Consider the following 25,021-nt stretch of genomic DNA (forward strand, 5'->3'; position numbering starts at 1 on the left):
CCCAATCTTTTTTCTAGTTTTTCGAAACTGGAAAGTCTTTGATTTGGAGAGGAGATTCTCGCCCCGATGGGTAATTTTTTTTGTTTGGCTGCACAAAAAGTGGGGGCGAATGGGATGAAATTTGGAATTTTCCTTTAACCCTTCTCCGCTAAGGAAGGTGACAATACTTAATGGTCGGCCTGTTGACTAATGAACCCTGCCTTCCATACCCCATACAACACACACAACACAACAAAGACCTATCCGAATCCTTTCCCGGTCAAAGAGCTTTTTCTCATGAGCTTTGATTAGGTATTAGTTTTGTTTTTGTTTTATATATATATATTTCATGCTTTATTTGGTGTTAAAAATCACTGCTGGGAGTAGTAGTTTTGCTGATTTTTTTTTTACCCCAAAGCCTTGTGTAGCACATTGTCCACAATGAGGCATGAAACACACAAAATGCTCATTATTTCAAACCCATCATGCATCAAATTTATCAACCAAAAAAAACACCAAGAATTTGATCCAAAAATTTTAAAAAATAAAAGAAAATATTCTGCTTGCATGGGTCCTGCATCTATCCATCATAATAAATATTGGAATACCCACAAAGCATATCCAGTTTGAAGTACTGGCATTTTTCTGACTACCATCTCATCATCTAAAGCCTCTCCAGGGAGGCTGCAACATATTCAGGGAGCTTCACTTCATTTGTATAAGCCACTTGAAAACTAGCTGGAGCATGAAAATTGGAAACCTTTGAACTGTGAAGACATAAATTACTTTTTACACATTAAACACCCCATTAGAGAGTTTGTTATCAGCAAGCAAACTAACAGTCGAGATCATAAAGACATCACTCATCATAAAGCCTAAGATTAACCCAACCTCAAACTGGCTCTAACATTGAACATACCTACTTGGACTCAAGTGCAAACCTAGAACATTACATGGCCAGGAAATTTCACCTAGGTACAGTAGTTTTTGCAGATCAGAATTTCCCAATTCATCATCTTATCCCATCAGTTTGTCCACGCCATTTAAGAGATGCAGCAGTAGGGAATTGCGTGCATGAAGCCAAAGCATTTAGTAATGCAGTTACCATAAATTCATCTATCTCATCGGCTGGTCCATGCTTTCAACAGACGAGAGAAGATCTAAGTGATGATGCAGTGGGGAGATGTGTGCATGATGCCCAACGAATCACTGATTCAGTTACCACTAAATCAAGCTGATCAAATTCACCAAGGCCAATTGTTCTGTTCCTCTTGTGAATGCCCGACATCCTATACCCAGATGTTCCTCCAGTCCTCTTCACTTCAGCTGTCTTGTAATGAATGTCTTTTGCTTCATGCCCAAGGCAAACAGAAGAATCTGACAACATAAACAGCCTTCCTAAGCTTGCCTCTGAATAATCAGGCAGAAATATGGTTTAATTAAAGTTTTTACGATCAAGACAGAAAGTTGGCAAAATTAAGGAAACTGAAATACCTTTCTGAATTGCATTTACAGTGGATATGTTGGCTGAAAGATCCAATGTATAACTCTCTTGCACGGTGATGGGGCAAGGGCTGAAGAATGCGAAGCTTGGCATTGAGGGAACAGGAGATGAGAATTCCAAGGTGTTGGGCTCATCAGTGCTGCCAAAAGAAAACCCACCAGATGCAAAGCAAGGTGTTGATGGTTCCAACCCAAAGGAAGTAAAGGATGATCTGCATGTGAATTGAGGTGACTGGGCATCACAAATAACACGTGGTCCAGTGCCAAAGCTGATGTCCTGATTCCTAGTCATAAAAGTAGAGAAAGAGCTTCCGCCTTCACCCAAGTGTTCATAACTTTGGTTTTCATGTTCACGTGGTTCCTCAGAAGATTGTGCATGGTCCCTAATCCATGAGTGATCTACAAAAGGAGAGAATCAAAAGCAAGTATGAGGTAGACGGATAGGGGTTACTCAAAACAGTGGTGAACAGGAAAATCTGATTTTAAGAAATTTAAAATTAAACTAGGTCAAATTACAAGAAATTTTAGGTTAAATAACTTAATTCTGGGGCATACCAACACTAATTAACTGCAAAAATGACTTGCCTCAATTCATACAGAACATAGATTATTGCAGTAAACACATGATCCCATGCAACATTATGAAGACTAACCAGGGCTGCTCACTGTTGTTCTTAAAACAGCAAAGAAATTGTAAAGGATTAACATGATCAAAATTATTACAATGCAAACAACAGTTTTAAATAGGATTATCACCCTGTTAAGACAAATTCCCAGGCCTTCTCTTGATTTGACAACTCAGCCACTTCATGAATTGTGAACCTCTTCTAGTATTTCTGTTTGGTTTTGTACTTTGTGCATCTATGTAGATGGCTTTGCACCCATCCTTTGATGCTTATAGTATGTACAAAAGTAATTAAAACTTTGTAAACCTTTTCATCAGATTGCTCTCATTCCCAATATGCCCCACCAGTATCCAAGATAGGACATCTGAACGGTTATAGAAACTACAAAAAATATTACTGTAAATAGTGGCATCCAACCTACCTAGTGTCTATCAAAAAAAAAAAAAAAACCTACCTAGAACCTCCTGAGCTGTGAGCCTTTGAGAAGGATCCCTACAGAGCATTCCCCTAATTAATTCCTCAGCAGAACCAGATAGCTGGTCCCAAGGATCAGATGGAAACCGTAGATCAGCTGCCCTAACAGCATCAAATATCCTTGACTTAGTCTTTCCCCAAAATGGCGGCATCCCACTAAGAAGAATATAGAGAATAACTCCGGCGCTCCATACATCGGCAGCCTGGTTATAACCCCCTGCCAGTACCTCAGGAGCTATGTAAAATGGACTCCCAACAGTCCCATACAAACTCTGCCCTGTATCAACAAAACCCGAATGCTTAAAACATTTCAGAATTCAAACTTCAGATAAGATGGTAATAAAAATCAGAAGGAAAAGAAATGCATGTCTTTACCAGGCTTGATGTAGGTTGCAAGACCAAAATCAGCCAATTTAATTGGTGAGGATGATGCTTTTGTGGCCAAGAGGATGTTCTCAGGCTTCAGATCTCTATGAACAATACCTTTGTCATGGCAATACATCACCACTTCCATCAGATGCCTAAAGAGAACCCTAGCCTCGGCTTCAGAGAACCTTCCATGCTTCTCTAACTGGTGAAAGAGTTCTCCACCAGCACAAAGCTCCATCACCAAATGAACATAATCTTCCTCCTCATAAACTGCTTTGAGATCCACAACATTTGGGTGCCCCGATAACTTGGTCATTATTTCAATCTCAAGTTTCACACTCCGCACATCATCCTGAGTGACCAACCTGTCTTTGGCAATTGACTTGCATGCCAACACCTCTCCAGCTAACTTATCAGAGCAAGCCCTAATAACACCAAACTGTCCCCAACCCAACTGCTCCCCAAGAACAAATCGGTCTTTCAAATTTGAGGTCTGGTCTGTGTCCAATATGGTTTCCTTCAAGCTTTCAACTTTGTAACAATGAGGGGCTTTGGTCGATGATTCACTGCTGCTGTTGCTCTTGGCAACAGCCATACCAAATTTCCAGCACCTGATTGATCCAGAAGTAATAATCGAGATCCCAGATTATGATTCTTGCAATATAACACAGCTTTTTTTGAGACAGTCTTCCAATAAATGGGAATACTAAATTTGTTGGTCAAAATTTTGATCTTTTCTTAGACACCCACATTTTCCAAAACCACACTTGGGTCAAATTACAGAAATAAGTTTCCCGTAGTTAGTAGTTGAAGCTTGACAAGGATGCTTACCACGTAACCAACAGCCTATGGCGTATATGGACAGATATTTAAAAAATAAAACCCAATATAAGAAAAATTCAAACCCTGAACCCCAAATTTCTTTGATCTCAGCTGAATCACCAGGATCTGAAACACAATTAAATTCACCAAATTCAGAACTATATTTAAATAGCAAACACTAAACCTACTTCAACATTAATCAAATAATTAATATAAAAAAAAAAACAAATTTGAGCAAATTCTCTGACAGATCATATATTTTATTAAAATAATTATTTGAACTAAACAAGCTTCAATTCAAGCTCACAACAGAATTCAAATTTAATACAAAAAAAAAGCAAAAAAAAAAAACAAAAAAGGCATCAACTCATTGGGGAAGATCCACCAGACAACTCTAATCACAAACCCTAATCATAAAACCAAAAATAAAAAATAAAAAAGGCATGCTAAGCCCAGATCACCTCAAAACAAGAAAGCCATTCACGACCAATAACAAAATTAGCATAAACCTATTAGAACTCAGTTCAAAAAACGACAACCCAGATCCGAACTTCTTACAAAATCAAAGGAAAAAAATGCAAACAAGTAAAGTAAAACTGACGTAGTATACACAACCAACAAGACGACTGATAAAAGCCATTAAAATTCAGCTCAGAAAAAGACAACTCAGATCCAAACTTCACACGAAAACAAACAAGAAAACAGCACAACATCCAAAACCCACATTTCCGAAAACAAACACAGAAAAAAAGAGTAGTGAAAGAAAGAGAAAAACCTTGAGAGACAGAGAGAGCGACACAGAAGAGAAGAATTAGAAAAAGAAGAAGACGACGAAGAATGAGAAGTCCGTTGGAGGAGTAGCCCAAGCCCTCCAACCAAAGGGCCTCTCTGTGGGGCTCTCCTGGTCTCTCCCCACTCTGTTCCCCCCTCTCTCTCTCTCTCTTACCAAAACAGAAACAAAAGATATACGCTTATGCTGTTTTTCTGTTTTGTTTCGAAAGCTCCTTCGGACATGAAAACATACTCTAATTTAGTTCAATTTAATTTTGGCCCCTTTGGTTCTTAGGATAACTGTGTACTCGCTCGTGTATACAAAAAGCCGCGTACTCTCGCTCCTTTGAATTGAATTGCAGGTGGGTGCCTCCTTTGTATATTCCTCTCTAGAAGAGTATCACTTAAGCAAGCTTTTAAACTTGATAGTAGCTTAATATAAATTTTAAAAAATAAATAAAAAATATAAAAAATATATAATAATTAAGAAAAATATTTTTTTTAATTAAAAATATGTTTATTTTCTAGTCTTGTTGGAGTCAATATGACCTTATAATTTATACCAAGTCGAGGCCATAGTAAAACTTGATTACATGACCCATGACCCTCAAAATTGGCTCAATAATAATTTATTAGAAGCCGGGTTTGGTCCCTTGGAGGTCTTAAACCCATAATTATGGTGAGCCTTTGCTTTCCTTTTAACTTAATAGCCAACAATTATTATGACCCTATGCTCTTTATTTAACATCCAAGGATTAAAATCAAACGTCAAGCAACCATGATGTGAAAATTAGTGGAGAAAGATTATTCGGTGATCACTCAGTGATTTTCGCAGAAAGAAAAACATTAGTCTGAAAAGTCAACGATCTTTTAGATCGAACTGCTCCTAATATGTCACGTCAATCTATCGATGAAAAAATCGCTAGCCTCTCCCAATGTTTCTACCTCCTATCCAACGATAGGAGATTATTCCTAATGATTAGAAATGTTTTCTGATGAGAGTATTTCATTGGACAATGATCAAATTTAAATTTGGATGCAACATAGCTATTTGGCCTTTAAACGATTCTTTTTGTTCAAACTTAGCTTATAAATACCTCATTTACGTTTTATTTTACTTAGAGGGTGTTTGGTACATGGGAATAGGGATCTATTTTTTATGAATGAAAATGAATTTAGTGATTTATTTCTAATATTTAGAGGAACCTAGAAATTCAAATCGGAATGATTATTTGTTTCTATTTAATGTTTAGTAGTAATATAAATGAGAATGAAAAATAAATAAATTAACAACAATATTCTTACACACAGTTTAAAATAACTTTTTTTTTATTTTCATTTAAAATAAGTAAATTTTGAGAGTTTTTTTATTACTAAATAATAAGACTAAAAAAATAGTTTTTATTATGGGATGAAGAGACATCACAGTTTGATGAATGAAATCCAATAGTAAAATAATAATTTTAAACTATTTTATATTTTTTTATAAGATGAATAAATCAAAATACCACCTACTTACGATAAATTAAAATCCTACTTATAAGTGGGATTTGATTTCTACTAGAATAATTTTTTATTTTATTCGGACTTTCATAAAATTTATTCAAATATGGGAATTAGGACAGAAATGAATGAAATCAAAATACCACATACTTAATGATAAATTAAAATCCCACTTATAAGTGGGATTTGATTTCTACCAAAATAATTTTTTATTTTATTTGAACTTTCATAAAATTTATCCAAATATAAGAATTAGGGCGGGAATGAATGAAATATTTATTCTCACTTCTCATTCTCACGTACCAAACACCCCCTTAAAGTTTGTTGGTGTCATAATTTTCAAAGTTGCGGTAATGGTACAAATTCACTACAAATGGAATATCAAAAATTACTTAAGGCATATTAGCAAATTATCATTGTAGTTCAATTTTAATATTAATTCAACTTTAATAATAGTTTTATATTTAATTTAGTTTAAATTTATGGTTTATGCTTTATCATTACTCTTACAATTAAAATTGTATATATATAGTTCAAAATTTAAATTTTATTTAATTTTACTTTGTTAGAAATAATTATGTAATCAACTATTTCAATTGAAATATTAATTTAACATTTAATTTGGTTGAATATAATTTTGTACAATTTTTCATTTTCAAATGTATATATAAATCATTACTTCAAATATTTAATTTAGTTTAAATTATTTATTTGAAGGTAATTGTTTAATTAGTTGAAATCAAATTTCAATTTTATATCTAATTTAATTTAGTTATATATGTCATTTGTACTTACATTGGTGCAATTTATTTATTTTAACTTTTGAGGTATTTGTTTAATTTCTTTGATTTAAAAATTAAAATTTTATTTTATTTAATTACATATAGTCTGTCATTTATACAAACAAATTTATGATTTCTTTATTTTAGTGTACGTGTTCAATTAGTCTAATTTAAAGGTCACATCAAGTTGGTCTCCATATGGACTATATCAAATTGCTCCTTACTTGGACTCAGTATTGCAAACTCATTAAAGGTCACATATATACTAATAAAATATTTGGAAAATTTTGAATCTAGACACGCCATTTCACTTCTTCAACAAATCCTAAAAATATTTACTTATTTACCCTTGGTTTCAAATTACCATGCAGGTTTTCTTTCTTTTTTTTGTTTTTTTTTTCTTGCTCATAACTTTCCCTTGCTTAAACTTCCCAAAGACAACATTCTTATATTTCAAGATATATACCTAAACATTTCTAGATTCTTATATTTCAAGATATATACCTAAACATTTCTAGAGTAATCATCAATAATGGTCAATATATATTTTCCACAACCATGTGATACGATCTAAAAAAGGGTCTCAAAGTTGTGATGAATGTATCTAAATTACCTTTAATCTTGTCAATAATTGTATTGAATTTACCCTCCATTGTTTCCAAATACATAATACCCACAAAAATCAAGTTCTCCTTTCGTCCCCTAGGCAAATCTTGTTTATTCAAGATTGTAAACCCACTCTCACTTGTATGCCCAAAGTGCATATCACATAATCTCGTAGTTTTTGAAATTGATTCTAAGGTTGAAACTACAATTATACCTATAATCGTGCTTCTCTGCAATATATAAAAACCATTAATTTTCTTTCCTTTTATCACAACAAAAGCACTCTTTAAATTTCTCATAGCTTTACTTCATGTTTTATATGTGCTTTCATTGGAATCAAGTGTCCCTAAAGAAGAAATCAGATTTTTCTTTAACTCTAGAACATGTCTTACATCAATTAATGTTCTTATAATGTCAACATGCATCTTAATTCAAATTGTATCTATCCTAACAACCTTATAGGATATATTTTGTTCTTATGAGAACCTTCCCACCATGTATAAGTTGGTAGATACTAACCCCAATCAAGAGACATGATAGAAACATCCTGAATCTATGATCCACTCATCATCAAGTTACTAATTGTAACTGAAAAGACATTTGTAGTATCTGAATTTTTTTCTACAATTGTTGTATCAACATAATTAAAAGTTTTCTCTTTTTATTTACTTTTATGGTATGGACAATTTTTCATATGATGCATTTCTTTGTTACAATTGAAACACTTATTATTTCTCTTAAACTTTGATTTAAATTTGGATAAATATTTTCTGTCATTATTTTTCTTTCTTAATCTCCCTCTAGCCATCAAAGTTGCACATGAGCTTTCTGCTTTACTCCCAAACACCCTCTTTTTCAACTCCTTTGCTTTTAGGATTGCTCTAGCATCCTCTATGAAGTATATTTCTACCATACATCATGGTATCCACATAAAAATCATAAGAATTCAATAAGGAATACATAAAAATTATGTTTTGGTCATTATCATTGATTCTAACATCAATATTCCTCAAACTCATAATAGTTTTGTTAAACTCATTAAGGTAGTCTTTAATGGATATATCTTCTTTCATGTGGAGAAATAATAACCGTTTCTTTATATACAAGCAATTTATAAAAAACTTCGTCATATACAAACTTTCCAACTTCAACCATAACTTAGTAGTTGAATCATCTTATACAACCTCACGAAATACTTCATTACCCTGGCACAACTTAATAGTACTATACACTTTCTCGATAAATTCATCATTCTCTTCATTAGAAATCATTGTTGGTATAGTTTCTTTATTTTGTAGCACTTTGGAAAACTCCTCTTGAACCTACAAAGCACGTTTTCTCATGCACCATAAACTAAAATAGTTTCTCTTTAAACTTCTCAACCTCAAACTTTGTCATCATTTCTAGTCAAATAACCTAAGTTTCACTAGTAGATTGTTGTTGTTAAAAACTACGACACCGAATAATAATGAGAAGAATAAAATAAGAGAATAAATATACAAAGCACACAATGATGTACATGATTTGGCCTAAAGCTCTCAAATCCCAAAGTACCAATTATACCTGAAAAGAGACTCGTCTCTCAGCCAAAATCTATTCCTATATGTTCCTAATCAGATAAGAATATCCCTGTCAGAGTGATTGATGGAGCAAAGGCTGGAATTGAAGCTCAATGACCACAAACTATTACATGTGCAGATGTCCTTGCATTTGTTGCGTGCAACAGCCTGAACGTTGGTGGAATCAACCATGTTTTGCCACGCGATGAAAGTGCCACTCAAAGATGAGCCTTCCCAACACCTGCCCCCTCCTTTCCTCAATGACAAATAGCTTGAGAATAATCTTGCACCAAGAGGCCTTAATCTTGATGAAATGGGGACACTCTCTGGGTCACATTCTATTAAGTGTCACATTGTTCTTTCTCAAACCGTATCTTCTCTTTCAATGCAACTCGCCCTCAAGATCCTGCAATGGATCCAAGTTTTCTAGACACTTAAAAACGAAGTGAACCCCACCATCAAACGCAGGCAGTGATCTAACAGTGCTATTTGAAAAATGAAATACAAAGTGTGAACATCTTCTTAGCATATAATACCATTGTAGTTTTTGCCACAGTTTCAGGTCTTGCTATATTATATTGCAAATAATGAAAATAATGCAATAGCATCATCTTAGTAATGCCATTTACAACTGGATTTTTGTTCTTTCAATGTTAGGTTACCATATAATGCAGTCTTATTACAAGTAACAGGTAAAAGTGCTGCAAAACAATCATCTAAGAAAAAATCCAGTGAAAGCTTATCTTTTGGAAATCATGGAGTCAAAGTGTCTCTTCCTAGCCATTCTGCTTTCAAGAATGGCATAACTAAGTATCTGCATGACAAGGAGAATTCCAAATGAAAGTAAATACCAGTACAGCTAGAAGCCTTGCAACAAGAAAGGATCAAAGGGAATTAAATCTTACAACTCACATGTTTGGATTCTGCAGTTATTTAGAGAAAATGGAATACCCTGCAATTTCATGTCACTCAAAAGCAAGTCTCTGAGTGCCAACTAATGAAGCATATTGGCCCTTCTTAGCCAATAACTCAAAGTGACTCCCAAGCTCTGCAATCCTTCCACTGGAACAAAGAGCTATCTGGTCTGCATTCTGAACTGTACTTAACTTGTGTGCAATCACTAATGTTGTCCTTCCTTTCATCAGATGGCTCAGAGCATCTTGAACCAGGCGCTCACTGATTGCATCCAAGGCACTTGTCGCCTGTATCACAGAAGAAAATCATATATGATATAATAAAATATCAACTGGGCATAGCAGTGGCAATCACATGAGCCAAGACCCACGAGTTAGCAAGGCCAGGAGTGAGATACAATGTATCTAATAGGCCTAGGCATATTAATTTTAAGCAAGAATATTGTAAGTGTTTATGTTGATATTAATTCCAACAAAGTGACGAATGCTATGCTTGCAATATAAATGACATGTGTAACATGTTGGAAGTTTTGAACTGATATTAAAATAAATATCACAAAAAGAAATTGACATTTTCTTATTATTGAGCTAGACTAGTACTGGATATGAGAGCTTTTATAATGATTTTTCCAGTGTCATGTTCAAAGTAGCCGAGCCTGGACCACCCTGATATGTTGCCAGACTTACAGAGGCATGATAAAGCATGAACAAACACAGAGAAGTAATTAAAAGGTCCAGAAACATACCTCATCAAGTATTAGGATTGGGGCATTCTTGAGAAGAGCTCTTGCAATGGCAATTCTCTACAAATTGGTAATAGGAAGAATCAAATCACTAATAACACACACTCAAACTCTACACATGTGTGCATACATATTTCAGTACCTGCCGTTGTCCTCCACTCAGTAGACCTCCACGCTCACCAACTAGAGTGTCATAACCCTTTAATACATTAAATAATCAGTAAAGAACTCAAAGACTAGCAAGAGGAAGTACAACCTAACCATATTTAGAGATCACAAACCTGAGGAAGAGAAATTATGAAATCATGAGCATTAGCAGCTTTGGCTGCCTTTATCACATCATCCTTGGATACATTATTGTCTGGAAGCCCATAGGCAATATTTTCTCCAACAGACACCGAGAATAGAACAGGTTCCTGAATCACTTTATATAGTTATCTTGGGGAAAGGCAGCTACAAATGTTTCAAGCAGGTAAAAAATGCAACTTCATCAGCGCTGTCTCAGGATAACTGCAAACTTTTTTTGTCTTATCATCAAAGCTAAATAAAACCAACTCTTGAGGGTCAGATCAACCCAATCCAACGTTCTCTTCAAACTGATTCACTAACAGACCCAACTCACACTTTTAACTTCCCAATCCTAAAACTAACCTTCCCCAAGCTTCCAAAACAAAAACCTGAAAACTGCACTTCAATATGAAGTATAAACCAACTACAATTACACACATGCTTCCAGTATATCTGGATTCACAAAAAAATGCATATGCTATGTATATATATATATATAGGTAGGGTATGTTCATTTGGCCAAAATCAATCATATCTGAATAAAACCTTAAATGATTCCTCGTTTGTCAACCTAACCAGTTCAACATCAAAGGATCAAACCAAATGAGATGTAGGATCACAAGCATTAATGCATGTATCAGATATGTATGAATAGGTACATACTTGGTTTACTATAGAGACAACCCGAGCCCATTCGCTCTTGTCAAATGTTCGAACATCCTCTCCGGAAACTGTTATGCAGCCCCTGCTTGGCTGCAAAAAAAAGAAGCCAATGGATGCACAACATTCTTCACCAACCCATAACAGGAAAATGAAATTTATTATTAAAATGAATGTAAGTAAACCTCATAAAAACGTGCCAATAGCTGTACTATTGTACTTTTCCCAGCACCACTTGAGCCAACTAGAGCAGTTACAGTTCCACATTTTAGCCTTAGATTAAGACCATTTAGGATTTCCACATCAGGCCTCAAAGGGTAAGAAAAATGCACATCTGCACAACAAAATGAGGGCATTCGTTGGCAGCAGTGTCATGAAATGTATAATGAACTCATTGTAGGATTAAATTGACGAATAAGCAATAATACCACATATCGTTATCCCAAAGTAATACCCAATAACAGAAAGTGATTTACAGGATGCTATTGCTTTGGAATGCATATCAGACACACAAAAGAAACATACGGCATAAAAGGTCAAAGTCATATACCCATGCTAGCCAATTTTGTAACTAGGTAGAAAGAACCAAGTAGTTATTATATATGTTACCTTGATGATGTTTGACTCATCAAGCTACTAGGTTAGCCAGTAGTTTAGTAACAAGGATATGGTTTCTCCTTCCAAAACAAACCTTTCTCATAACAATGATGTTTTTTCTTACTAGTTACCAGCCCATGTTAGAGGATAATGGAAAGACAAACAATCCTTTTCTTTTGGATGTGAGACAACATCTAAAAACTGAGGTATGAGAGAACATGTGAAGGCAGACTTAATTTTAATTCATGAAACTGCATTGGTAGTACCTTCAAGACAAACATCACCAGACCAAGCTAGGCTATGCACATTGCTAGCTGATCTCAAGGCTGACATGTAATGAATATTTGGAAATATGTTTTTTTCTTCAAAACCATTGACAAAGAATAATCCAAGTTTTTCATCATCCACTTCTTTTCTCCGGATGTCTCTTTCTAAACCATAGGCAAGGGCCTCATCAATTTGTCCCCCAGAAAACACAGAATTAATCCTCTCAACAGCAGCAAGACTTCCACGAAGATCTCCAAATGTATTAACCAGCCCTTGAACCTGAAAGATGTATCACATCGAATAGTGTGTAGAAAGAAAATATAGCATGTAGAAAGAAAATAGCACAAGTGCAAAAACAAAACAAAAATGGACTCACAGCAAAAGTTAATGTGAAAGTGTATCCAATAAAAGAAGCAATGGTTCCAACAGAGAGTTCACCCTGCAAGCAACAGATGTTAACTTCAAACAAAAAACATGAAACAGGCTAAAGGATATAGTGTCACAAGCTAGAAGTTCTTACCGCTTTTACTTTGCTTCCACCAAGACAATACAAGGACATCAAAGAAATATAGACGGCAACTCTAGTCAGTGATTCATTAAGAGATTTGAAGGTCCCAAGCTTTATACCACTACTCTGAAAAGCCATAACCTGCAAAGCTCCATGAAGATGGTTGCTATAAGTGCATGGAAGGGTTAGTATCTCCATGTATTTACAAAAATAGTATTCATGGGATTCTCATGAATAACCAATATCTTACCTGACTACCAAACATAGACATTTGACGCTTTTCGCCACTAAAGGATCTTACCTGTATCAAAAAAAAAAAAATTCTTCAATTACAAGTGTGTACTTCCAAGGCCCAATCCAAAAGAAAAATGTTAAATTTCAAAGACTACAATTGATAATCCTGATTTCTCACAAAGAAAGACACAAGAAATTATGCAGCAGGGACTTCAAAGAACTTACAGTACGAATTGCAGAAAATGTTTCTGTTGCACAATCTGATATGGAAGCTTGGGCCAATCCATGAGCTTTAAAAACAGGCACAGTTGACCGCTTGTATACAGCTGAGGAGATTTACAACGGTCAGCAGCAGGTGAGAAGACATGAACCAAGCAAAGGAGTACCAAAAATTTCAAGAACCACCTTCTAGCAAGCATGATATGACCATTTTTAGACCAAATCTTAGTGGTCAGAAACAAACATGGTTTCTACAGCATGAGCTTAAATTACTCAGGTGTACTGAAACATGCACATGTTCATGAAACATCGCCAATCAAGCAACTGATCATAATTTGAAAAAAGGAATACAAAATTTTTGACAAATACTGCTAAATTAGAATACTATAAAAATTGACACCTCCAATACCATATACAAGTTTGGAAACAAGAGCCATCAAGAAAATCTGACAATCATGTTTTTATTTCTATTCTAGGCCTTACATCAGACATTTCACAAATTAGCCCAAAGGTTGTAAAATTTATGAAAATTTTTCAATGACAAATAATAAATGTAAACCTTATTTCTATTGCAATTATGCAACAAAGAATGGACACTAGAAACTTTAATCATCGAACAATTTACACTGCCTAATCCAATAATCTTTTTTTTTTCTTATCCCTTATAATTTTCTTTGGACAAATTAATGGCTAACCAAATAATTTGAAAGAGAAAATGTTTACCAACTAAAACAGATACAGTAAGCATCAGTATGCCCAAAATTGGTGCAAGTTGGGGGGCTAAAGTGAACAGGATGCATATTGTGCCAATGACCTGTAAGAAAAACACATATACAACTGAGTACTGAAATCACATAAGAGTTTTCCTAAAAATAATCAGAAATATATTTTCCATAAATTAATCTCCAGGAATAAGTAAATTCTCAAACAACAATAATAGATCCATAGTAAAAATTAAATCAGAAGGTTTTGCTACTTCTGAATGTAACTCAATTCTCTCAGAATCAAGGACAATAATTTACATCTTTAACTATAGGCAACATAAAGCTCACTTTTGCTTAGTGTAGAGTAGCTTGCCTCAGAAAGTGCCCTGAATCCACGATCCCTTGAAATGTTTTCACTCACAATATCTTTAAGAGAACCCAAGTCAGATGTTAACAAAGCAGTGAGTTCGCCAACCTATAAGAAAGAATAATGTGTTCTTAACCATCCAACTACAACAATATATACATATATATGGGCAAAAGAAGAAAAAGATAGATATAGACATCAATTACTACTCCATAACTCAGACAAACAATAACATATATGTAAGCCCACCATGAGAAAATGAAAAATAAAAATAAAATAAAATAAAACACTGTTGTAAAATATACACACTAAGAAAAAGAGGGGAAAAGTAAAAAAGAACGACGAGTTAGATATAGGCATCAATACTACTCTATAACCTGGACAAACTATAGTAGATATGTAAGCCCACAGTGGGGAAAATTTATAAAATGATAATAATAAAAAAACAAATAATAAATTTGTAAAAATGGCGTGGAAGATATGAATAAATTAAGTCCCTTGCCAAAATGAATCTTTATAGTCATTAATATACATAGTCTTATTTGCCTATCAAAAAAAAGGGGACCATAAACAGCATTATTGAGAGAGATGGAGAGAGAAGTGGGAGAGGAAAGGAGGACGTGCAGAACAGATGGCCATCGTGGCATTCAGTAAAAGGGATGGATAGTAACAATGGATCTTTCTGGCTTTCTACGAGAAGTTTTAATGCAATGGAAAGCAAGTGTAGTGACCTCTTCTTTGTTAAAGCACCAATATATGGTTTATAAATTTGTGCACCACCACCCTCACTTGTTACCATGGACAAGGTATTTCAGATGGCAATTTGAGCAATCTATGATCTCACTAGCTCAGCAACACCAGCAGGCAGAATATCTGCAGATAAAAACCTTCACACTCAAGCGAACTATGTTATTCAGCTAAAAGCATGTCAATATTGTTATGTTTCACTGCTAATCAATTCTATATTGTGGTTGCGTGATATAACTTGACCCACAAAGGTGATTCATGAGTTCTAAGATAATAAACAAAACATCTGAAATCACGTATGGATTCAATAGAGTCAGTATTGATATATGGCATGCGGAGACCTTGCTGAAAGATTACTAATCTTCTTTGTATAAAGATTTTTTCTAATAAAAATGCTAGAGTTGGTGTGATTTGGATGGTGGTTTGGGCATTTCATAATTAGGAAATGGAGTAGATTAGTAGTTTCTTTGAGCACATTCATGCAATTTACATGGACCTGCTAAGGGTAGATTGGTGGGGAAGGTTGTAGGAATGAGTGCTTTTCTGTGATGTCTTTCTATTCATCCTTATCTATTGAGGCCCCAGTGAAGTTCCCAGCTAAAGAGATTTGGACCTTAAGGGCCCTTAAAAGGATTTACCTCTTTACTTGGTAAGTTGTGTAGGAAACGATCCTTACAGTGGATGATCCATGAAAAGGGGTTGGCCCTTGCAATTAGATGAAGTTTCTGTGAGGCCAAACAGGAATCAACAAGGGATGTCCTTATCCATAGTGCCAAAGCTCGTATGCTTTATGATCTTGTGCTTATTGTTTGGTCTTCAGGGATTGTTCCCTGACTATACAAAAGAAGGTCTCTTAGCTTGGCATGCGAGGATGTGGCTAAAAGTTGTAGAGTTGTGTGAAGAATTGCCCCCCTTTGCCTATTCTGGTGCATTTGGAAAGAGCACAAAAAAAAAGAATGTTTATAAAGAGAGGAGAATTCAAATGAATCACAGAAAGATGACTTCTTAGCGATGTTTCTAGATTGGCTATGATTCATTGAGAGTTTGACCTGTCTCTTTGGGACTTTATTGAGGAATTGTGTCAGAGACAGGTTGTATAATTCTCTCTCTCTCTCTCTCTCTCTCTCTCTCGTGTAAAACCCAGTTGCTTAGTTTGCATCCCCTTGTTGTCAAACGCCACTTAGTAAATATCTTTTTCTTTGCCTATCAGAAAAAAGAAACAAAAAAGTCATTTATAGCACTAGGATATAAGGTCCTTTACATCATCCTTAAATAATCAATAGCTTCCATCAAGATTGTCTGTTACGTGAGGCAAGAGTAGAGGTTGGGTGGCCTTCTTCCAGAAAGTTTTTTATGCCACAGATTCAAGGAAAATATAAAAGAGGAAAGTTTCAAAAGCCACAAGATTCAGAAACCATATTATGATGCCAGTTCTATACTGATATCATTTTCTAATCCCCCTTTCCCAAGATGCATCATTGCTTGCTATTTCATCACTTTTAGCAATAATGAGAACTTCATACAAAGTCCAAGCTTGTCTGCCCATTTTCCAAACATTCTTCTTTGTTCATCTTAGGATTTTATGTTTGCTACTGAGTAATTCCATAAATTATGATGCACAGACTCAAACCTTCTAGATATTCATGATGCACAAACTCAAACCTTCTAGATATTCATATTCATTTCCTTTTTCTCTCCTCTTAAGAGTAACCTTAGATATCAAAGGAAAATGAGCAAGAAAATACACCAGGCATATCACTAAAAATATTTGGCTAGCAGAAAATATTCGAACGCATTTACATCATATCCACACCAAAGAAAAAAAAAACGGAATGTTGCAGAGTTTCCAGGATTAATGTTGAAAATTCATAAATACCCACAAATTATTGTGCAACTCCAAAGAATTTGTATCAAATATATCATTTCTTCCGATTTGCAACTTTTAAAGGATAACTAATGGAGAAAACATCAAATCATAAGACTCGTTAACAGAAAAATGCAGCACACCGTAGCATAGGAAAAAAGCTAGTATGTAAAATGTTGAATATCCAATGTCTGAGCACTAAACCCACACTAAACTCCTGCTTTCAAAGATATTTATTCCTAACAAAGGATTATAGGCAAATAGCATTTAGATTGACACTTGGACCTTATTGCAGTCCATATCCAGGCTGACATTTTTTTCATATTAATCATAAGTTATACATGCTTACACAAGCCATATTTCTTTACAACAGGAGTTTCTTGGGCAATTTCAAGAGGGAAAAACTGATGACTGCACATAGCATTTCCATGATTTTCAACCCCACAAATGATGCGCAATAAAGAAATTGAGGATGTCATATCCATACCTTGTATCGGTCAAAAAACTCCACCTGCATAGACAGAATATTAACATATTAAAAGACACGATATATATGTTTTGCATGGTGAAGTAACAAAAAATTAATAAATGAGCAATTAAACAAAATATAATCTAAAAGCATCAAGCAGTGTAAGACTATTACAAGAGGATCACTATTAATCAGCCTATCATAATAATTTTTCACACTCGGGCCATACTCCATTTATGAGCAATTTGACCAAGACAATATTATGTATTAGTGCATAGTTAGGTCAGCAATTCAAGTCAAAATTAAAAATCCCAATGAGCCACTACTACCCCAGGTCTTATTTGAATTAAAGGCTGAAGGCAGAGTTTCAGGAATGCATTTAGGGTCGAGTTCACCATCATATATCAGGTATGTACAGTGGTTCTAGGTCTCAACATGATTGATGAATGCATATTAAGTAAAATGATCAGGGTTGGTGCCAAAATGCAGAGAATTCAATCCGCTAGAGGACCGATCGATCATTTGATCATACCTCTAGCAATATCCCACATGGGTTTTAAAATTACATAACTGACAGATAGCCCCTGAGGGCCAATTGATCGCCTGCATGGAAGTATCTCTTGGACAGCTTTCTGAATGATGGATGATCAAACACCTACCATTTCTCTAAAAATAAAAATTGATTTGTTTAAATGGGTTTTTATTGGATAAGAAGTTCAAGAAAATGCAGGCTCAATTTCTAATCAACTTAAAGTCTGTTCTAAAAAAAAGGTAGAATTTTTTGTGTCATTTTTTATCTATAAGAACTCACAACCTTCAATCTTTGGCATCGGGATTCAGTTTCATAATGCCCTGAGCAGTAGGAGTTTGCTCAATCAAGGATGTGAAGCAAAGTGTGAGTGTGATCGAGAATAAGACCCTCAAGAGGAGTGAGCATCTCAAATCTAGTAAAATCTATAAATTCCTTTTTATTTAGTGATTGTCCTCTCAGCCGAATAGGCTCATTGTTTTACCTTAGAGAAAAGGAGTTCCCCGTATTTCTGGTGTTCTTCCTCTGTGGTGTTTGATTTATTATTTGCTGCATCTTAATTAATCTTTCATAATTAAATTCATGTTTAGAATAATTAAAAATTGGACATTTATTACAATCAGGGATTAAATTTTTAAAGGACCACCTATTCACCCATTCCCTCTATTTAATTTCATAATTCAAAAACTCGCTTTAATAATGACTGAGAAAAATAAAAATTCTCATTCATTAAGTGCATATAAGGAAACTTCATGTTCCAAGCAAGTCTTGAGTTTTTTTTTTTTTTTTTTTTTTTGATAAGTAACTTTTTTGAGTTTTTGGAACTCCAAGTTACATAGAATCCCACTGACATGAGAAAGGCATCACTAGTCATTACAATAGAAAGCAATAAAATTAATGAAACTTACCACAAAAGTTTATGAAATGAAATGGAATATGATCAAGCCACAAGCATAAAGAGAATATTCCTCTAGCTAGCCATAACTAAAATGTGGAACAAGGAAAAGGAAATCCCATGCATCTGCAGACATAGAGAGGAACTAGCACAAAACTAAAATTAAAAGAAAGGGACCAAAGCCTCATCCCTAGGGAATAGAAGTCAACCAGGCAAACCTGCATCAGAAGGATTTTGGGGGTCCAGGAAAACATTTTTAGAGAAGGTTAGCAGCAACTGGGTTGAGAGAAGCAAATACAACAACAATCGGTGTCCCACAAATTGGGGAAAAGCAAGCTGAAAAATGAGTTCATACTCCAAAAAAAGATGCTGATGCATCTAACTCTTTTCTAGAGGATAAAATATCCCCTTCATTTCTTTATTTTGGGTCTTTCTTAACTTCTCCTCTTGGAAAGATTTTTCTCCTAAGAAGGTCATTAGCATAAGATAGGTAATCTTGCATCTCCATCTGGCACACTTATTTGGTTAATCATACATCCTACTGTCAAAAAAGGAAAAACTGGCACTAAGTTTATAGAAACCAATTATAACAATTAATACCAGGTCTATCAAAACATGGAAGAAGCATTCTTCATATTCTAAGGTGAGATTGTTACTTGTTCTGTACTCATAATTATTTCTGATGGCCAACTTCAAAGAAGAAAACTAGTATAGTTTATCTTTTAGTGTTTACCACACAGCAAGGACATGATGTAAAACTCCCTTAATGCAAACACAATTTTCTTCACTTATTTCATTCAAGTTAGAACCTGATTCCTTATTTGTCAGGGCATTCAATTCTAGCACAATAAATTTAACACTCACATTATGTTACCTTGTATAGAACAGATAATTTCATGATAAAGTGCAGCAATTACAAAGAATTACAGTCACTGACTTTACCTTCTGAATCAATAGTCTTCTAAAAATCTGAGCGCGTAAGGTTGACATAACCTTCTCCCAAATAGTATTCATGTTTACAACATAAATAATAGTTAAAACTGGCTCCAATGTATACAGCACTCCAACAGTACTAAGCAGTCTCCACAGAGGTTCTGGTCTAGTGCCTATAAGTACTTCAAAAAATCTCCCTGGATGAATCATCAACAGAGTCACTAAGCAGAGGGGGTAAGGGTATTATTTGTATTTTCTTATTAAGTCAACAAAGAACAATTCATTGGCTAATTAGTAAGCTAACAAGCTGGTGCATGATTATTTTCACAAATATTTAATAAAAAATGTAACTGTCATAATTCTCAAGATTGAAGATCCTGTACTAAGGAATTGAGAAACACAACACTTGGAACAGGCTCTGCTGTTGTGTCCATTTTAAATTTTGAAGTTGGATCTAACTGATTTGCACATTCTTGAATTCCTCTAAACTCTGTTTGTTTCAATGGAAAAGAAAATCAGAATAAGAAATGGGCAAATGCTTTAGTTTCACCTCTCTTATGTTACAACATTAATCATGAGCTTATAGATTAATCTCTACCCTACTTTTAAAGGTCTGTTTCATTAGTTTTGTGATTTTTAACTTTCCCAATTGTTTTTTGCTTTATTTTTCAAAATTTGCACACACCAATTACATTCTCTAGAATGTCTAATTTCTTTGCTTCTAGAAGCAGAAAAAATGATCAAAAGTGCATCCAAATGAGCATAAGTTATCAACTAACCATCCCATTACTAAGATTGGATCCAAACGTGCAGATTATTTTCAGAACTCATCTTGTTATTGTCATTAATACCAAACCCTGAGACCCAAAAAAAAAAGTGTGCTTCACTTTTCCATATATTTTGAAATTAAATCTTAAGTTACCTTATTTTCAAAATTCCAGTACAACCTCCCATTATATTTCCATTTCTTAATTTTCAGATTTTTACAAATTCATATTTTTTTATATCCAATTCATCTACATGGAGAAACTCAAGTTGTCAAAACTTCAGACAGTAATATGATGAATGACAATACCACTAATAGTGTTAGGGTTGATCACGGAAGATTCGATAGAGATTGAAGTTGACTTTGAAATGAACCATTTTCTTTATCATGTACGTATTTCCATTCCAGCATTGGTAAGAATCTGGCGGTGACTCTAATTCCTAGTACTGATATAAAACTTAATATTCTTTCTTCCCACATTTCTCAGCAACCAAATAAATTTCCACAAACCTAATAACCTAATACATGTGCTAAGACACCAAAACTCTAAAGTCAATGAACTGAAAGAAAATTGCTTGAATTTTACTTAAAATAAATGAAAAATTTGCAAATTATCCCTCAAACCCTGAGAAAATGAAACCTCTATTAAAGTCTAACACAACCATTTGATTTTTCAGTCACCCAAAAAGGGGCATTAGGATATTGAAATTTTCTTTTTCTTTTCCTGCCCTCTTATTTCAAAGCACCCAAAAGGAGGATTATTCGATGCCGCCCTTTTGAAAGGTTAAAAGAATTAAAGAACTAAGAATCCTAAACCTTTCTACCTTTTCGGACCAAAAACAACATCAAACAAAAAAAAATTCAAAACTTGCTTTCCTTCTCTTTTCCTCCGTTTTCTCCGCAACCAGGCATGCGCAACGAGGAAGATAAATAGAATAGTTAGGAATTTTACCTGAAAATAGAGGCATTGAGAGAGTACAAGCGGAGCAACCAATGAGAGTGACGGCCGAAACAGCGAGTCTCAGCTTGTACCGCATCAGGAGACTCCACAAGAGACTCGAACTGATCGCACTCGGCGGCTCAACAGTTTCATCATGAGCATCGTTCGAACTCTCCACCTTGGGGTCCGGCTCGGTGATTATCGGGTCGGAAGCAGGACCCGATACGTAGGCAGAAGGGGGCCTCACGACGCCTTTTGATCTGCTTCGAAGAAGTGAAAATGGCGGGAAAGGGTTGGAGTGGCTGTGGGAGAGTTTGACGTGACAGGCGAGGGCTCTTGGCGCGTGGCTGATAGGGGGTTTGAGGCGAGTGAGGTGTGACCGGAGAGGGAGTGGGAGAGTTGCAGAGGCCATGGCTTGCAAGAGATGAGTGTTGGGGAGCGAGCGCAAATATTTTGTATGTGTGCTGTGTCCAAAGTCCAAATTGGGGGTAGTTGTTGTCACGAAGTCGATGGCGTACGTAGACGAACTTACTCGCTAGGATAGGTGTACACGCATAGTTTTCTTTCAGAGCCGCAAGTTGAATGCTCTCGAGTGTGTACCAACTCCCAACTTCCAAGACGGATTAAGATGTCTTTGGACCTGTTTCTGAGTTGCCTTTTTCGTGTCCAAAAATATATGAAAAATGAAAATTGGATAAACAAATATCTTGCTCCACAATAATTTCAAAAATATTTATAAAATTATAATTATTTTAAAATGGGAGATTATTATTTTAATACTTCAAATATTATAATTTCCTCGTGACGAAAATAATTTTTAAGTGTTCCTTAGTTAAAAATAAATAAATAAATATTGGTTCCACACAATTTATCTATATGTGAGAAAAGTAGAAAATTTTCTAAGGTGTTATTTTTTATTTTTTATTTTAAATGATATTTAATAGTATTAAATATTAAATTATTTATTTGTATTGAGTTTTAAGAAATTAAAAAGAAAAACAATGACTTCATATTAGTTATGTCGGTTGTGGGTGAGTGGAGTCTTCAATCCTTGTTTTGTTTGTTGGTTTCAATAACTTAATTTTAACCTTCAAAAAAAGTTAAGAAATAAGTAATAAATCACTAAAATGTAAAACAATAAATTATTTGAAATTTGAAAATAAATTATTTTTAACAAAAAATTAAAAAATTAAATAACGCTTTAAGACTCGTTTAGCCATGTTTTTAAAAATCATTTTTTATTTTTTAACTTAAAAAAAGTTTTAGAAAATATGGCAAAATAAACCATGATTTCCTTTTATTTTTAAAAACTGATTAAAACAATTTTTATTTATTCTTTAAAAATTATTTTATATTTCATTTTGTTTTTAAAATTTGTTTTCAAATAATAACGGACAAACAATGTTTTAAATTTATGATTAAATTAAAAAATAATTTTTAAAAACAAGTTTCAAAAAATATGACCAAATGAATTTATATTTTCTTTTTGTTTTTAAAACCCACTGAAAACAACTTTTACTTATTCTCTAAAAAAAAAATTATTTTGCTTTGTTTTAAAAAAAATATTTTTAAAGAATAACGAGTAAACAGTATTATAAATTTAAAAAAAAAAACATAATACTATTTTTAAATCACGTAGCCAAACCCACTCTTAATAACTTGCTCCTCTCTCTTTTTAGCTATAACTCAATTTTTTTTTCCATTTCTCTTTATTATTCTCATTTCTTGCCATGTAATACAATTGTAAGTTTGTAACACGAAGAATCTCTCGATATTTGTAAATAGACTTTTAGATATAATTTAATGGTTTAATTTAAGTTATTAAGTAAATTAAACATATTTGATAAAATAACCTAATATTATTACTTAAAGTCAAAAATGATTTTAAGTACTAAGTAAAAATAATTAATTTATTCTCAATCTTTTATCTTAATGATTTTAAGTATTAAGTAAAAATAATTAATTTATTCTCAATCTTTTATCTTATTTATGCATGTTTAGTGAGAGTATATTTTATAACCGTAATTTTACATTCATGACTCATTTTTTATAATGAATATTTTTATAGTTATTTTATATGTTTACAATACTTTAAATATAAATGTTTAACAAATAAATTTATTATTTAAGATGAGACAAAATGTGAATATTAGTAAAAATTAATAAGGATAAATATATTAATTCGATGATTTATAATAAGATTTTAAGTTAATTTTACCAAACAACTTTAATACTTAAATTAAAAAATAATAATAAGTTTTAAATCAACAACATGAAATCAATTTAATTTAGGGTTAAATTAAGTGATTGGTTAATAAGTAATAAGTTTTACCAAAACACCCTACAACACTCAAAATTGTATTATTTTTATACATAAAATAATGGTTTTATACGTAAAATAATGGTTTTATCATTTTATTTTGAGTGTTAATTGTTTCCTTATACTTTGAATATATGCTAAGTCCCAAATAAGATCTTATGTGTGTATTCAAGTGAAACATGTGATAAAAGAGAGATAAAAGGTTCGCTTGACACGATTTCAAAAAAGTGAGACTGCATTTGATTTTTGAAAAGTACTAAAAAAAAAAAAAGTTGTCAAATAAAATTATTCTCTTATGTGTGGTTTCATTGTGAAAAATATGAAATAAATAAATAAATAAATCAAATTTAATTAAAATATTATGCATTTTTAAATTATTTAATTTTTACATTAAAAATATGAAAAACAAAGAAGCTTGAAATATTATATAAAAATAATTTGTTAATTTTTTTTCTACTTTTCCTCTTTATTTTGTTTCTCTCACATTTTCCCTCAAATTTAATAGGAACCAATATAGCTTAAAGGTGTAGGAGGTTGATGAAAGCAGGGACGAGTGTATAAGGGAAGCCAACACAATAACCGTTAATGGAATTAATAAGAAAAGTTGCTAAGTATAGCCGCTCAAATATGAATAATACCATTACACATGAGCAAATTTTGTTAAGTATTGAGAATACCTATTATTATTAACTTTCATTAAGAGTGACTCAATTCACAAAAAATATATGAACATTTTAGGATCTTACTCATAAGTTAAAGTTATTAATAATGTTGGCACAAATTCAATATTTTCTCAATGTCGAGAGACAATACAATGAAATAGTTTAGTGAAATCATGATTATTTGAAAGTTTTACGTTATGACTTGCCTTAGGTTTTGTCCAATGTATTACCATATACATTAGTACATCCACCATGAAAAACTCACCTTGATGGTTAAAACCATCCATTCAATTAAGGAGATATTGCACTATAGTCTCTAATGGGTTGTTTAGGCTCATGCACTAGTTGTGAATAAGTCATCTAGTACTTATAAGAAATTAATGACTTGGATATTCCGTGTA

The 25,021-nt window shown here is 33.5% G+C and overlaps 2 protein-coding genes across 8 annotated transcripts; both read right to left on the reverse strand.

Moving 5' to 3' along the window:
- Positions 1-718: 718 nt before the first annotated feature.
- LOC100257321 (calcium-dependent protein kinase 26) lies at positions 719-4,934 on the reverse strand. Of its 4 annotated transcripts, none has more exons than XM_010664230.3 (6): positions 4,549-4,934; positions 3,783-3,899; positions 2,958-3,562; positions 2,563-2,859; positions 1,474-1,881; positions 719-1,389 (listed from the first exon to the last, which is right to left on the reverse strand). In XM_010664230.3, exons 3-6 carry the CDS (start codon positions 3,544-3,546, stop codon positions 1,121-1,123), a joined length of 1,563 nt encoding a protein of 520 aa, XP_010662532.1. In that variant the 5' UTR covers positions 3,547-3,562; positions 3,783-3,899; positions 4,549-4,934; the 3' UTR covers positions 719-1,120. The 4 variants fall into 4 exon arrangements, with proteins under 4 accessions (XP_010662532.1, XP_059599430.1, XP_059599431.1 ...); XM_059743447.1 differs by having other exon boundaries at positions 719-1,356; positions 4,549-4,826; XM_059743448.1 differs by lacking the exon at positions 3,783-3,899 and having other exon boundaries at positions 719-1,356; positions 4,549-4,755.
- A 3,961-nt stretch (positions 4,935-8,895) lies between these two features.
- Positions 8,896-22,112, reverse strand: LOC100262436 (ABC transporter B family member 28). Of its 4 annotated transcripts, none has more exons than XR_002032149.2 (17): positions 21,651-22,112; positions 19,942-20,129; positions 17,594-17,617; positions 14,502-14,603; positions 14,148-14,238; positions 13,431-13,531; positions 13,222-13,272; positions 12,984-13,112; positions 12,840-12,902; positions 12,463-12,742; positions 11,785-11,933; positions 11,603-11,692; positions 10,933-11,067; positions 10,794-10,850; positions 10,655-10,711; positions 9,907-10,196; positions 8,896-9,400 (listed from the first exon to the last, which is right to left on the reverse strand). XR_002032149.2 is itself a non-coding variant. In XM_019226061.2 (16 exons), the coding sequence occupies exons 1-16, from the start codon at positions 22,048-22,050 to the stop codon at positions 9,960-9,962; spliced, it is 2,154 nt and encodes a 717-aa protein (XP_019081606.1). In that variant the 5' UTR covers positions 22,051-22,112; the 3' UTR covers positions 9,539-9,959. The 4 variants fall into 4 exon arrangements, 1 of the variants encoding a protein (XP_019081606.1); XR_002032148.2 differs by lacking the exon at positions 8,896-9,400 and adding an exon at positions 9,539-9,808 and having other exon boundaries at positions 9,900-10,196; XR_002032147.2 differs by lacking the exon at positions 8,896-9,400 and adding an exon at positions 9,539-9,808 and having other exon boundaries at positions 21,651-22,111.
- Between the last annotated feature and the right edge of the window lie 2,909 nt (positions 22,113-25,021).

The sequence above is a fragment of the Vitis vinifera genome, chromosome 16 (genome assembly GCF_030704535.1).
Source record: "Vitis vinifera cultivar Pinot Noir 40024 chromosome 16, ASM3070453v1".
Taxonomy (NCBI): Eukaryota; Viridiplantae; Streptophyta; class Magnoliopsida; order Vitales; family Vitaceae; genus Vitis; species Vitis vinifera.